Consider the following 15,849-nt stretch of genomic DNA (forward strand, 5'->3'; position numbering starts at 1 on the left):
TCTAATCATCTTCTTGATTCCGAGGTTTTGTTTAGTCATGTTTGGGTCCTTGTAAGTGGATGCATAGTTGATTTAAATCTATCACTTCTCCATTGAGACCTTTGTTGCACAAACACCATTCACCAAGTAGTCTACTAGCTGACTTGATTAACTACACAAATGTATGCAAAAAATAAACCAAAATTTTTCCTAATTGACCTTCCACACCTCCTTCAGTACCCATCACACACCCAGATGCAATTGTTAATTAATTAATTACTTTTCTATAAATACTTATGTAAAAAACATCTTATTTTTCTTGTAGAAATATATACAAATAATTTTAAACAATTTTTAATATTTTATTATAATTTCATTGATTCCTAATTTTTAAATCAAACACAAACTCACTAAGCTATATTTTATAATTTATAAAACCTGTACCATGAAATTTCTCTATATTAAATCCCTTAATTTAAAAAAAAATCCCTTAATTGTTTTAAGAAGTCACAATCAAGTGCGAGTCATTGAGGATGAAAACGTTAAACTGAGCCTTGTCTTATTTCTTAAAAAGTTCGAAATGAAAACGGCATATGCCACATGTCGCTGCATGCTGGTCCACTCCAGTTCATATGTACCGTACAAACGTTGTGGAAGGGCCACACCTTTATCCACTCTCTTCGCTCCTTTATTTTTTCTGTAACGCCATGCAACAAATGGTCAATATTTGCCCTGTGAATTACCTCAACAAGAATTATCAAAATAATATAATATTTTTATAAGATTAGCACCGACGACGACCGGTAGGAAGCGGTCTGCGGTGAACAAAACGAACAAGGGAATTAATAATATTAATACCTAAAAAAACAGACAAAAAAGAGTCTCTTTTCGTCTCTCAGGGTTTGATCAGAGCAAAGGCATCTTTAGGTGGAAAGCTCTGCAACATCTGGTGATTAAAGAGCTTCTATTAAGGTCATTTACGCCCCGGATCGAGTCTCAATTCATATCAAATTAATCTAGAAGATCCGATCTTTTGAAATTTTGCAGTTTTAGAAACTCTTGTTGTTTTATTCTATTAAAAAATTGTTGTTTTATGGATTAGAATAATTACCGTTCTTTTTATTTTCTGTAACTGTGTTACAATTTCTTTGCAGGCCCCGGGAGGCGGAGCCTATATGTCGTGGTGGAAACAGCGTTCTTGAAGATGCCTATGTTTTTCTTGTATCGGTATGTATGTAAATTGCTTTAAATCTAGGGCTTTTTGTAAGATATGTCTTTTGATATATTTTTCGCAATAGTGCGTGTGGGGTGAGGTTTATATTAACGAACTAGTTGCCGTTATCCGAAATTGTTATGTATTATGTTTGGTCTGTGGGAAGTTTAAAGACTTTGTTTTTACTGCATTCTGTATGATTTCTTTTTTCTTGCTAACTCCATTTTTCTTCTTCTCATGTTTGAGTGATATTTTAAGTCCAGTAAGCAGTGTTGGTGAATTTGGCAAGGTATTGCTTGGCGACGAGTTAAAAATATTTGCCTTAGAGACATTAATTAGATGTCTAATGGCTCTCTCTGGCTAAGGTCTATGCCTGCTGTCGTGTAGATGTGTTCTGTTTCACTTTTAGAAATTGAAGTGTAACTAGGTTTGATTTTTTCTGTTTCAATTCACAGCGATGGTGAAGTCTCGATGATATTTTGGTAGCTTTTAGACAACAGCCCATTATCTCTCTCTTTTTCGGTTTCCTCAAATATAATTGTCATTTGGTAATGACGATTCACTATAATTTCTGTTAAAAAGCATTTTCTCCCGTTCTTAATTTGCTAATGAATATATAATATTATAAAGCATTGCAAATGACATTGCATAAACATTTTTATATTTGGCAGAACTTAAAGAGTTGAGAATTTAATGCCGAGAAAGACTAGCCAGGATTGCTAAAATTTCTACAAAAATGAGCACTTTGCAAGTCTTAGAGCCAACCTGCAAATAGTTGCCTCACTATGCGTCAATGATAATCAAATTCAATGAGAACATTTAATCGATGCTGTCTTTTTCCTTTGAAACTTCAATTTGACAAACTAGCTGCAGCCACCAAATTTGAAACTCTTCGTCTTATTGCAACTAAATATTATGATGTTGAAGGACACAAATTCAATACGTGGGAAATAATAATGTACTATTCAAGCAATTAAAATCATACGATATGAATTTTTAAGATACCTTATTTCTGAATCTTTTCTTGAACTTTGGCATTGTATTTTTCTTTTCTAAGATTATTTTTGCATCAGGCATGAATCGCAGTTTCATCCAAAATATTTACTTGTAATGTAAGATAAAATATAAACCATCTAAAACATTAAAGAGTTTGCCTTGATGTTGTGTAACCTCTTGGAACAAGATAACATGCTTTTCCTTCCATCCTCTCTCTGTTTCCTAGCTCTATATGTATGACTGTAGTTTTGGACCTTAACTCTTCAAATTAGAGATATGGCATTGACTTCTTTCCATTCAATCTGATGAAAATTTATTTTTTAATATATTATTTAAATTCATGTATCCAATGAACAGTTGATTGGGAACACATCATGAGAGAAGAATCAGTGACTTTAAATGGTTGCTGAATAGATTTTTAGCACATATAAGCATAAAAAAGATTCAAGTGATTAATATCCTATTATCCTTTTTAAGAGATGCCTGTAGTTTTTGTACAGCAATTTAGATACTTTTGTTGACTTTTTGATTGACTCTATCGAAAATGATTTGCTGCACATAATTCCTTTTTTATTTTATTTTTTACGTATTTGGAGAAACTTGTCATTCTTTAATCCAGAAATAGGATTATAAAGAAAACTTTCATATTTTCTTCTTCCCTTGTAGACATCCAAATAAAAATGAATTTCATGGGGCTTTCCTAATTCATTTGTGGTTTCAATTTTTTGCTATATTTATCCTTTGTTTATCTTGAAACCTCCCCTGAGATATATTATCAAAAAGTAGGGTCTTGAAATTTGTTTTTCTTTCTTGCATCAGGCAAAAATGAAGGAATACATTGAGGTTTCAAGTTTTTTATATTTTGGATGTTTGCATTTGTGGACATGTTTTTGTTATAGATTTTGAAAGATGATTCATATTTGGATAAAAAGGAAAATTGATGGGTCAGTGGAGATGGATTTATACCATTATCAGGTCAAGTGACTACTTCACACTTTTTATAAATGGTCTCTTGCAAACAATGCTGACTTAATTAGGGTTTTGAGATTTTGTTTTGCATGATAAAAAAGAGTAACCATCATTTGATTATTTTAGATGTTTTCTCAATGATGAAGTTGTGAGTTTTTAGAAATACATGAAAATCATATTTGCAATTAAGTTGTGAGGGGTCTTCTATCCCCTAAAAAAGAACAAACACACACTTATAAAAATGTTGCCTATGATACATTTCATTTAATCAAGACATACACGTACTTATAGAAGTGAATAGTCGATGTATTTTTGAGTGACATAAGAAATTGCTTAATAGGATTCACCTTTTGTTGAAATCCTAAATTTGTGTGGGAATAGCTTGGTCTTTAGCAGCTTTTGGCTAATGAGAAGGTTAATGCCTTTCAGAAATATTTTAAATATTCTACATTTCTTTTTTGTTTTTGGCAAAAGGTCGAAATTTAGCAAACAGATATCAATATAATTTTTTGCACTTGAAACATTTGCTCTACTTTATGAACTAGCGATTTTGATGTTTGGTTGAGCTATAAATCATTCTAATTTCCTTCAATGTTGCAGGTATGGAGAGTGCTGACGAATTGAAAATATCATGTTGCAGTGCCTAGAGGGTTTCAACCACTTACTAGATTGTCTTGTTCGATCTTTTGAAGTAAAGGTCTTCAAACATGTGCAGGGCCTTAGAGATCCTGAGATAATAGCAAGTGGAACAGTTTGTAAGTTGTTTCATATTTTTTTTTTGGATTGGTTAATACCACCTTGTGGGATGTCTTCAGCTTAGATGCCATCACCAAATATTATCTCTGATGTCATATTCACACACGAATTGCACCTGCCCTTGCCTGTTGGGATACAGCATACCGATAATTGGATGTGTTAGTCTACCCAATTCAACATTTTTATATTTGAATCATTTAACATGCTTCCTAGGGAATTGAACTCAGGTCTCCATCATGAAAGCTTCAACGATTTATTTGTTGAGCTCATCTCATGTTGTAAATTTCAGTTGTCTTTATTGTAGGAAAATGTCTTTTGTGCATGACAACCTAATTCAATGAATGCATACTTTTTGTTTAGAGGCAGTGCAGATATATGAATGAACAGAAAAGTGTCATTGTCATGTGTGGTGACAATGTCTGTATTTATATATAATTTATTAAATATATACAGGTGCATAGAGTGCCATTTTCATCGTTGTCAATTAATGCTAGCCATCTCTCACCATGTATTAATGCTAGATATATGAATAGTGAATACACTTTCCAACTTTTACCCTATCTATCTACATTACAGATTCCAATTTGTGTATTAATTTTTGAAAATAGGGTCATTAGATCTCACCACTTTCATGCCATTGTGTTCCTCGGCATCAATCTTAAAGCATATCATAGGTATAATTACTGTTGTACCTTTTTTTGAAATTCTGTGTAATTTTTCACAAATTTTTCTTTCTCTTCCTTAGCATAAGGCCAATATATTGCTGTCTTCAACTCTGACTTCACAATCTTGACTTGGCCTGGATCCAGTAGTTCCCAGAATTTTTTCTTTGTAAACTCTAGTGTAAGGGTAACCTACAAGACAATAGAGTGAAAGATGAGTCTCTTAGAGGACTCCATAAGTTGCCTTATCCTTCCTTGAAAACAGTCCTCATTTCTCTTTTTCCACAAAAACCAAAGAATTTCAGTTTTTAGAGTGAGCCGAAAAAGATTAAAATGCTTATTCAACCCTTTAACATAACCAAATGGAATTTCATGCAATGAAAAATTCCCCTTATTAATCCATTCACCCATGTCAGCAAAATATTACAGCCAAATCTCTTTAGCAAAAAAAGCAATCAAAGAAAATGTGGTTAACAGTTTCAGGAACTCTACAAATAGGACACAGATTGCTAACAGACTGGATATGCTTCTTCAAATCAACGGGCAACATTTTTAGATTGACTAGCCCCTTAAATAATCTTTCTTTGGCTCAATAACACAGGACTGAGACTGTTTAAGGATTCTAGACCACTGCCCACTTATAAGATTCAACTGCCAGCAGTCATTTAGGTTCCTGAAGACTTCATATATAAAATTTTGTAAATTAAGATTGGCGTAAAGAATTCCATTTACATTGTCATTGAAGAATTTGGGCCATGTCATGGCTCTGTCCCAAATGATAATCCAACGTCATGGTTTTCTTACAACTGGCAACTTACAGTTTTATCTCATTACACACAGACTAGCCATGTTCTTGTACCCAGGTGTCAAAAATGGCGTATCAGATACCCATGCATTCTAGTGGCTCATCCTCTTCCATCAGATACGTACATTGACAAGCTTAGAGCTTCCCTTCTTATTTGCTCTATACGATGCCCTTACATTTTGCAGGAAGCAGTAATCTGATCTAGTTTCAAATTTCACTTTGATTCTTGTGCAGTATATAACTCTTATGTTGTAGCTCTTCACAGGTTGTAGAATAGTTGGTGTTGAAGTCAAGTTATCTCTTGAATTGGGTTTTATTTTGAGAGTTATGATTGGTTGTCCTTGTAGCAGACAAAAGATTATCTATCTTATGCAATCCAAATATCTTTAAACATTGAGGCCATCTGGAGCATATTATTTCTTAAGGGAGCATAAACATTTCATAATAACCACTTTGTGAAAAACAATATCTGTTAATAATTGAAAGAAATGGCAGTTGTAAGTTCAATTAATTATTCTATGATTGTGTAATGTTTGGTTATTCAAGGTCAAAATAATTCTCTGAATGTTATGAGAGTATGGGACTGTCTGAATCTCTGGTCATAATTGCGTGTGAAAAAAGACAATGACTTCTTGAAAATTGGAAAAGCCTATACAAGAGAACTGGCCATGAAAATATTGTAGGAGCTGAATGTCATTATAAAACATTGGTGACAGCAGAAAGTCTTCCTTGCCTTGAAAAGTAAATGAATATTAGACTGCATCCCATATATTATAAGAGAGGATCTGTTTTAAGTATTAGACATCTTGATAGGAATCTAGGTGAGGAGCTGAGGTGAAATCTCATCCTCACTCACAAGCATCGGCAGGGATCAATCTCCACCAATGCATAAGGTGGATTGCCTTTGAGATCTGTTCACATGCTATTTTCTCTCATGTCAAGGCTTCTCCTCCAGAGCAACACAATTTGATAGTTAAAAAAAGAGAGATTTCATTTTTGAAATATGTATGCTTATATTTTCATTACACATTTTTTTTCTTTTTTCATAAATAGCAAGAACATAGAAAATGCTTATCGATTTGGCTAGAGTTGTTTTACTGGTTTAATGGTTTGCATGCTGTTCTAATTAATACAAATTACTTTATATGGATCTTTCCTTACACACATGCTTTCTCCTGTGTTCCCTTATTTATTGATTAAGTCACATTCTCTTATGCCTTGGACATGTGTTCACATCTGTTGTCTCGTCTTACGTCCAGGCTTTTCATCCATTGCACATAACTTGTTGCTTCAAGCAATAAAAGATTTCATTTTGAAAATATGTATGCTTATATTTCCAGGGTAAATTTGTTTTTGTGTAAAATAATAAGGGCCTTGTGTCGTATGCCTAACTTTAACTGCCATCCCACTTTGGTTGATTGTCAAAAAAAAAAAAAAAAAAGTTCTTTTCTTTGAAAAAAAGAAATTCTAATGTTTATGTGCATGTACTAGCATTTATGAATTGCTGCTATCACATTTCAATGGCTGTGTTCAGAACTCCTATAGAATATATTGGCTTTGTCTTTGTCCCAAGAAAATTTTAAATAATAAATCATTGTACACAACTTTTTGATAAGACAACTTCTAGAGATGGCTAAATTTTTCTTGAATATGAGAATGCTTTTCTAACATTTTTGGATTGTGTTTTTTCTAAATTTCCTGCAGTTAGTGTGAGTGAAGTAGAAGCTTTGTACGAGCTCTTTAAGAAGATCAGTAGTGCCGTTATTGATGATGGTCTAATCAATAAGGTCTGCTATTTGCTCTGCATTACTCTTTTATAAATTCATAATGATTGCAGCATGGGAATCAATTAGTTGTTTCAGGCTTCTGCAGTGGACATTATTTTCCAGCATTCACTCTTTTTTTGTCATGTCTCATTGCATTGAACGCCTCTTTATGAAATTGATGTTACAATTACATGTTTGGGAAATTGGTATTTGATGTTGAATAGAGATAATGACCACAAACGCTTTATTGTTCTTTTAGCTTATCTTTTAAGATTAATTTGCTAACTCAGGATGTGAATAAAAGCATAAATTCAGATGTCTGTATTCTTTTAATCTGTGGATAAAATAAGTACAATGTTATGAATTTTTTTTTGTGCTGACAAAAGACCATTTTATTTTTCTTGTGCTTTCTTCTTCTAGTGGTCACTGTCATGGCGAACACACATGGGCAAAAACCAAAAACGGTGAAACCAAAAAAGGTTAAAATGGTGCATTCAAAGATTCTAGATTTATCTATTTATATTTATGGAAGCAAGGTTTGGATTCTATATAGAGTGATTAACTTATATATGTCACTGAAATGCTGCTGCGCCTAGGGAGCCCATCATTAACTTCTGCAAATTGGGAAATCCTTCTTTTGAAGAGTAATTTCAAAACAGAACACCACATTTTAGAATAATGAAAATGGAGTTTTAACAGTAGAAGTCTAGGATATTGTAGTAGAAATTTATATTGATCTAGGATTTTTTTGGGTTAGTGGTTAATTTTGATCATGGGCCTGGAAAAAAATGGTAAGTTTAAGAGAATGCATGCTTTTAGCTTAAGTTGCTGGTTTGTGTACTGGTTTAAGGTATGGGCTTGCCAGACAGTGAATTTCTTTCTTGGTATCATTCGTTATATATATGAAATGTGTAATAGTCCAGATATCTACTGTTTGGGGATGGTCATTTAGGATTTTGCTGGTAAAAAGTTAAAAAAAATTGATGGAATAGATCTGGAATCAGGTTGGAATTGTCACATCCAACCCCGAATTGCCTGGGTATGCCCTGCACTGTTTCCACACATTTATGACCAATAAAAACCAAACCCTGCCTAATTCCATATGTCACTTGAATTTGTACTCAATCCAATATGACTCATGCTTGGAAAGGCTGTTATTGTTGGCAGTGGGCCAACGTCCCTTACGGGGATTCCCGACATGGTTTAACAGCCTCTTGTGGATTCTATAAGTCTAGTGGTTGTATCGGGCATCGACAGGTCGATCTTTTGGTGCAACGGCAACCCTAGCTTGTAACAAGTGGTATCAGAGCTTGGTCACAGGTTTGAATCACGTAGGCCGCGGCGAGTGACACTGGGAGGGGGATTGTTGGCAGTGGGCCAGCGTCCCTTGCGGGGATTCGCGACATGGTTTAACAGTCTCCTGTGGATTCTATAAGTCTAGTGGTTGTATCGGGCATTGACAGGTCGATCTTTTGGTGTAACGGAAACCCTAGCTTGTAACAGTTATTTCTAGTGAATTCAGTGATATATTAATATAACCAACAATGACACACACACACATATAACACACACACATACATATATACACACAATATTTTTTCGGTTCAATAATATAAATTTTAAAACTCTTATACAATTATATAGCAGTTTTAAAATTTATATTATTAAATATTAATATTAAACATTTCACACCATTTCTCAAATCTAAACTAAAAAGGAATAAAAACCTAGTGGCATATTAAACTATATAGAAAAAGAATCTAACGCAAGGAAAAAATAGTGGCAGACGGTGTCATGGCAAAGTGAAATGGAGTCGCATAGAAGGCATTGTGGGAGGCATTGCACTGAACTATTGTAGTCACCCGACAGAATTGAAGGCATCGTGCAGCTTCATTCTTCGCAAAAGAAATGAATCTTTACAGATTGCAACAATACGCAAACACGTTTTTATATAGAAAATACGTGAAAAATTACTGTCGGAAACCCTAGAAGGCATTTCAGAAAAATTATTATAAAGCGAAAAGGGTGCATTTTTTTCGTATGAACTGTGTGACTTAGTATGTATATAAATGTGTGTGTGTTTGTGTTTGTATGTGTGTGGGTATGTATGTATGTGTGTGGGTATGATGTATGTGTGTGTGTGTGTATGTATGTGTGTGGGTATGATGTATGCGTGTATCTACATACATAGATATATGCACATATGTACATATATATTGGTGTTCCACTGTGTTTTGAGACGAGGGGATAAAGGGCCTAAGTTCGGGGTGGTGGGGGGGTGGTGCTGATATACATATAGTACTTGAATAACTAGTTATGAAAAGATATATAAGAATTACATTTCAAATGGAACATTAGCAAATTGAAATTAGTAAAATAGCAAAATTGCGAATACTAAAATCTAAGAGTTTATGATTTCCATTTTAATTTTTAATTTTAAATACTTGTAATTTTATTGCTAAATAAAATTAAAAATTGCAATTTGACAAATGAAATCGTCAAATTGGAGATTTCTGTTATATCAAAATATTGTAAGGAGGATAACAATGAGTAGCATGATATCAAAATAAGACTAAGTAAAAAATGAAGTGAAGGGAGGCCTCTACTCATCCCCAAACTTCTCATTGCTGGAACTACTGAAATCCTCATGTTCAAGATCCGCCAAATTGACACCAACCAGACTTGCATCTGAGGGGGTTTTGTAAGCTTTGGAAGGCATACATGGGGCCCACATAAGGTTAGGGTTTGTCAATAACCGAATAAAGCAAAAAAAAATCACTTTTTGCCACGTTAAAAATTGGGAGACGCCTGGAAGTCTTCAAGACGCTCTGCCTGGGCATCTCTGAGACTTCCAGCTGTCTCGACAGTGGTGGCGGGATGTGCCGTCCTTGTTTCCAAGTCTTCGAGACGTCCCAATCTCCAAAATGTGGGGCTTGGGGGGAGATGCGTTTCAGTGGTTCACTGATATATATATATATGTCGGTACAACGGCTGCCTTGAGTGAACTTGGGACAAACTTGGGCAGTGATGTGGACTTGGACCTGTTTGGGCCAGGTGCAGGTGCCATTCCTATTGAATCTGGTAACTTGGCTTTTAACAGCCATTGTGGGGCCGATTCTTTAGATGCCACTCCCATTAGTGTCCACTCCATAACCCCCACTAGTTAGTGGGACCTACCTTATAAGCCTTAATAGGAGGGATGCAAGCTCCTTTGAGCCATAGACTTCTAGTTATTGTTTTGATATTTGTTTGAAACATTTGATGTCATGTATTTCATATTCCATGAATTCTGTATACATTTGACAACATATATATATATATATATAGAGCTAGGTGAAGAGGAGAGAAAAGAGTGATTGAAGGAGTGAAAAGAGATAGATTGAGTAAGTTTCCTATTTGACTAATTTTCCAAAGTTTCATTTGAAATGTAATTCTTAGATATCTTTTCATAACTAGTTTTTCAAGTACTATATGTATATCAGTACTGCCCCCCGCCACTTTCGCCCCGCCGAACCCAAACTTTGCCCCTTGTCCCGTTGTCCCGGACCTCCATGGAACACTGAAAAGAACCATTAAATGCTAGTCTTTCTTCATTTTGGACTAGTTAATGGGTTATGTAGGTATCTCGTAATTAAATTTATCATTGTGTGATATTATGCTGATCACAATTTTTATCTGGTTACAAGGTTCTTGAGATTGTCCATCAGTAATTAGGGTGTGAACCTCAATGGCAGGCAATCTTTGCAGGTTTAATTAGGCGTCTTATTTCTGTATAAAGAAAAAATAGTTGAAATGCAATCTTAAATGTTGCTCTTTTGCAAATCAAATACATTAATTTCATCTTTCTGCATCTAATTTCAAAATAAAATGCCATCGTATTGTTTGATAGTTGTAGAGTTAAATAGATGTGGATAAAAGCTGCAGGGATTGATCAGTGAACTCTATCTCAGATGTAGGAAACCTATCCCTGAACTCTATGTCAGATATAGGAAATGACTGTCAAGGCCTAGGTCATAATTATTCGTGTATGATGCAACAGTGTTTAATTGTGGATGCTAGCTTCCACTACTTAATGCTCTGTTCTAATTTTCTGCAGGAGGAGTTTCAGCTGGCATTGTTCAAGACGAACAAAAAGGAGAGCCTTTTTGCAGACAGGGTAAGCATGATTTTACACTTGCAAAGAACAATAGCTTTCGAATGTTTTGTAATAGAGCTTTGGTATTGTGGACTATATGTTACAGATTGCCTATATCCATTGTAAGGATTGGCCTTGTTGTGTATTTATTCTGTTAATTATATGTCTGAATTGAGCAAATCAAATGGTTTAAATATTAGAGCATGAAATCAGAAATACATATTAATTGCAGTCTAAGTTGAGTTTTAAATGTGAGTGTGGAGGTAAAGTTCATGCATTCAATTTTAATAAATATTTGCGCTTCTAGTTTTTATTGCTGAAGTTTCATATTTCGGAAATGATTATTGTTATACGATTTGTTCATACTGCTGTTCTTTGAGAGGTTTATATGTAATGAAAAATATTTCATCTATGTAGAAGTGAATTTATATCCATATGATGGTGAATTGCATGCTTACAAAATCTTCTTGAAGGTACAATGCATTATGAGAATTGCTTTTTGGCTTGGAGGAAAGAACTAAAACAAACATTTTTATTTTATTTTAAGACATATTTTACAAAAACTTGTGTGCCTGTTAGTGTATGCTAAATAGTTTTGGAGATCTGATTAAGTGCTTTTCTAAAGACTAGTGAAGCCTGTATAAAAAAGAAGCAATTCCCTAGTTAAAGATCACAGAAATTTAATCTGACAAAATTGGAGAACACTCTCTTGCCTTAGAGAAGAAATGAGTCAAATTTAAAGGATTATTCCAACCCATATCAAGTGTCTGGACTAACATCTTCAGATGTCTTCAATTTGTTCCAAACCATCTGTAATTTACTGGGATGTGAAACTCTCCATATACTTCATATGCTAGAGCCATTGTTGAAAGCAGTGGTTTTGGCCTTAATAGCTTGCCAATATCCAGTTGACCTGCTTATTAGGAATGGGTCTTCAGGAATATTCTTAAAATCATAGAAGATTGTGATGGCACTTAGTTGTGTGTTGGTGATGCAGGGCATTTCTTTGCCAGATATGTTTTTTGTTAAGGATGTAGCCTCATTCGGATTGAAGCAAGCAATATATTATGACACACACACACACACACACACACATATATATATATATGTTTTTGAATAGAAATACACACACACATACATATATATAATGAAAGTAACATTAACATATTATCATTGTATCCGATGACTTTCAAATCGTATTCGGTATTACTACTACCGAACTGTTATTAAGCACAATAGTATCGAGCACCGTAAGTAAATTTGGTGCATAACTAATAATGGTTGACAACGTATAGTGAAGCGCTATGGCTACGTAGGGTCATGATGTCACGTAGGGGTCATGGCTCTACGTAGACATAACCCTTCACCGATGTACATATGATATCGATGCCTGCAGAAAACGATAATCAATAACAGTGGCAATTACGTTTACAGCAAGCAGTCGATAATAAATCAGTTATTATTTGACAGAATTAAATATATGAGAAACGGTTACATCTTTAATGAGAGTGAAAGAGAGCAGCATTATTCAGCTCCATGTCCTTCTTGACAACCAATAAACATACAAGACAGTTATGTGATATTTCTCGGCATTATTTTACGTATATTTTTTTTAGTATATAGGTATACTAGTTAAAAATAAATCAATTGAATAAAAATAAGAACATACTATGCCAGAATAATAAGAGTCTCACTGCCACAGCTAGGGAGAAAGTGCGACACTTGTATCCAAAAAGCCTCGATGCAGACCTGATAAAGTGAAAGCCAAAGAAATTTAGAGATTTTTAAGGATTTAAAACTTGTTTCGTGCACCCTTTATTAGGTAAACCTCAATCACATTAGTATAAATGCAAATTGTAGCTGAAAGAAATAGGGAATTTAGATATATAAATATTGTCAAATGTATACAAAACTCAAGGAAATATGAAATCCATGATATCAAATGTTCCAAACAAATATTAAAACAATAACTACAAGTCTATGGCTTAGAGGAGCTTGCATCCCTCCTACGAAGGCGTCTAAGGTATGTCTTGGATGATTCAACAGCCATAGTCTCTACCTGTGACTCCATGCCACCCTCACCAACATCAACTGTGCCTGTGTTTGCTCGTGCTCTATTCTCCTCCTTTGTCTTGGCTACAACCTCAGCCTCTCTATTTGCCCGGTCGACCCAATCAAGGTCCTCGTCACTAAAGACAGGATCCGTAGCCAAAATGATCCACTTAGATTTTGGATCAACCTCCTTTATTGTGATCGGGGTGGAGTCATGGTCAAAAACCTGTCTTTGTTTAAGATGAAGGTTGTAATGAACAAAGACTAGATCATTAAACCTCTCCACGGATAGTCTATTGCGCCTCTTGGAGTGTATGTGCTCAAACATATTCCAATTGTGCTCTCAATCGAAAGCATTGCTTGGTTGTTTCAAAATGCGAATGGCTATCCTTTGAAGGAAAAAAGTCAAGTCTCATTTTCAACTTTAAGACTTTAAGTTTCAAGTTTATACATGTATTAATAAAACTAATAATATAAAATTAAAATTATGCCCTTAAAATATATTTTTACCTGGTTGCAATTTTGTCCGACTATCTTTGCAAATTTGACGAGAGAAGACCTCCCCTTGTGCATTAGAAAAGGCCTTTATCTCATGGATTACAGTGCTGGTATTGCCAAGTGACTAACGCCATATCACCGAGTAGAGCCCATTAAGAACCTCCTCATCCCCCTTGAAATCAGGGCATAAATGGAATGCCGGATTGAGGTAAGAAGTGGTTGCATGGAGGGGCTTGTGAAGCTAGAGGTGCCATCTCTTATCAATGATCTCCCAAATGGGATGATACTTATTCTCATCTCCTACATAGATGAATCTAGTGGCCTCCTTGGGCCTATCGATGCCCTTATATATGTAGTCCATTACGGGCTTCTCCCCATTAGCAACTTGTAGAACTACCAAGGGCTCAATGAATTGCAAATATTGTGAAACATTAACAATTAACTTAAGTGTGAACGGAAATAAACAAATAAAAGAAAAATATGAATAAAAATTAAAACATAATGTAGAATTTATAGAAAATTTACCTTCACAATCTTTGCACAAGGGGCCCAAAGCTGGGCTCATAAAAAATGCAACATGCCACATGAATCCTTGCAGTGGTCATAGCATAGGATGAGGAAGTCCACTCCTCACCAACAAACATATGCCTTGAAGCTGCCTTTGACTGAGTCAAGGATTGTAATGTGATGAAATTGGTGGCAAATCTAGTGATTCTAGGATGAGCCAACTCCTCCTGCCCCATGTATTGCCTCATTAGGCTAAGGATTCGTGCATGATTGTACACAAATTTGCAAATATTTTTGGCCTTATCTACATGTCTTGATCCATGGAAGCTTGCCAATATCCTCCAATATGAGGTCAAGGCAATGGGCGGCACATATGGAGGCCAAAATATAGTTGGATGGCTCTCCATCTAAAGTCTACCTGCAACAACATAATTTGCTGCATTATTGGTCACCACTTGAACTTCATTCTCCTCACCCACCTCAAGTATGGCTTCCTCTATAACCTCACATAGGAATGTGACATTTTTGAATGTGCGGAAGCATCAATTGACTTGAGGAACATGGTGGCACCTGAAAATTAATCAAAATCAATGATCATTCAATAAATCACAAATTAAAAATATTAATCACTAAATCAAATTCAAATTATTCAATGCATTGAGGGAAGTAGAATGATCAATCACCTGCAAAAGAAACAAGAAAATTCAGGTTTTTCTATCGGTCCAACCATCGGTCATGATGGTGCAACCCTTCTTGCTCCATATCTCATGCTCTTCGTCTAATGTGGCTTTTATATCAGCCACCATTTCTATCAAAATTGGGACACTTAAGTAAGCTTCAGAATGGGCTTTGAACCCTGCCCCACAAATAGTTGTGGCATCAACCATGTTCTCCAATAAAAATTCATTAGTCAAAGAATCGAACTGTAAATTTTAAAACAATAAAAAAAAAAAAGAATTACCTGGTTGCAAAGAATGGAATGATGCAATAGTACCAAAATTGGCCATTTGCACGTCTAGCTGTATCATGTGCCTCCTTGTTTCAACCCATGCTCTCAAGCGACGGTTGGGCACCAGGAGTAGTGCATGACTCAAAATATGAATCCATCCTAGATTTACGAATTCTAGGACTAATCTTAAAACTCCCACTACCACTAGCTGAAACACTAGCACTAGGATGAGATGGAGGCATGGAAGAAGCCTCTCCAACACAACCAATGCTCGCCAATTCCTCCTTTTGTCTCTTCTTCATTTCCTTTTGCGCTTCAAATGTTTCTAGTTGCACTTGGCACTCATGAATAACTTCAGGAGGTGCTTTGTCACACCGTTCAGCATCATGGCTGTGTATGTGGGCAATATGGTATTTCAATCCACTAATGTTTCCATAAAATAATTGTTTTGCAATATTTACATTTGGCCTTTTTTTTTGTCTAGGAAAAATTTCAGTATGTTTCCAAGTTGGATCCTTTTTACTTGGGGTTGTTCTAGAAGTAAACATTGTGAAAAATATGA

The 15,849-nt window shown here is 35.0% G+C and overlaps 1 protein-coding gene across 1 annotated transcript in view; it reads left to right on the top strand.

The window, feature by feature from the left end:
* Positions 1-697: 697 nt before the first annotated feature.
* LOC131044667 (calcineurin B-like protein 3) overlaps positions 698-15,849 on the top strand; it is a 42,178-nt gene continuing 27,026 nt past the window's right edge. Inside the window, exons 1-5 of the mRNA XM_057978038.2 lie at positions 698-951; positions 1,134-1,206; positions 3,758-3,912; positions 7,085-7,167; positions 11,243-11,302. Coding sequence (XP_057834021.1) covers positions 3,789-3,912; positions 7,085-7,167; positions 11,243-11,302 — 267 coding nt within the window. The 5' untranslated portion in view covers positions 698-951; positions 1,134-1,206; positions 3,758-3,788. The remainder of the gene's footprint in view (positions 952-1,133; positions 1,207-3,757; positions 3,913-7,084; positions 7,168-11,242; positions 11,303-15,849) is intronic.

Source organism: Cryptomeria japonica, chromosome 2 (assembly GCF_030272615.1).
Source record: "Cryptomeria japonica chromosome 2, Sugi_1.0, whole genome shotgun sequence".
In the NCBI taxonomy this organism is placed as follows: domain Eukaryota; kingdom Viridiplantae; phylum Streptophyta; class Pinopsida; order Cupressales; family Cupressaceae; genus Cryptomeria; species Cryptomeria japonica.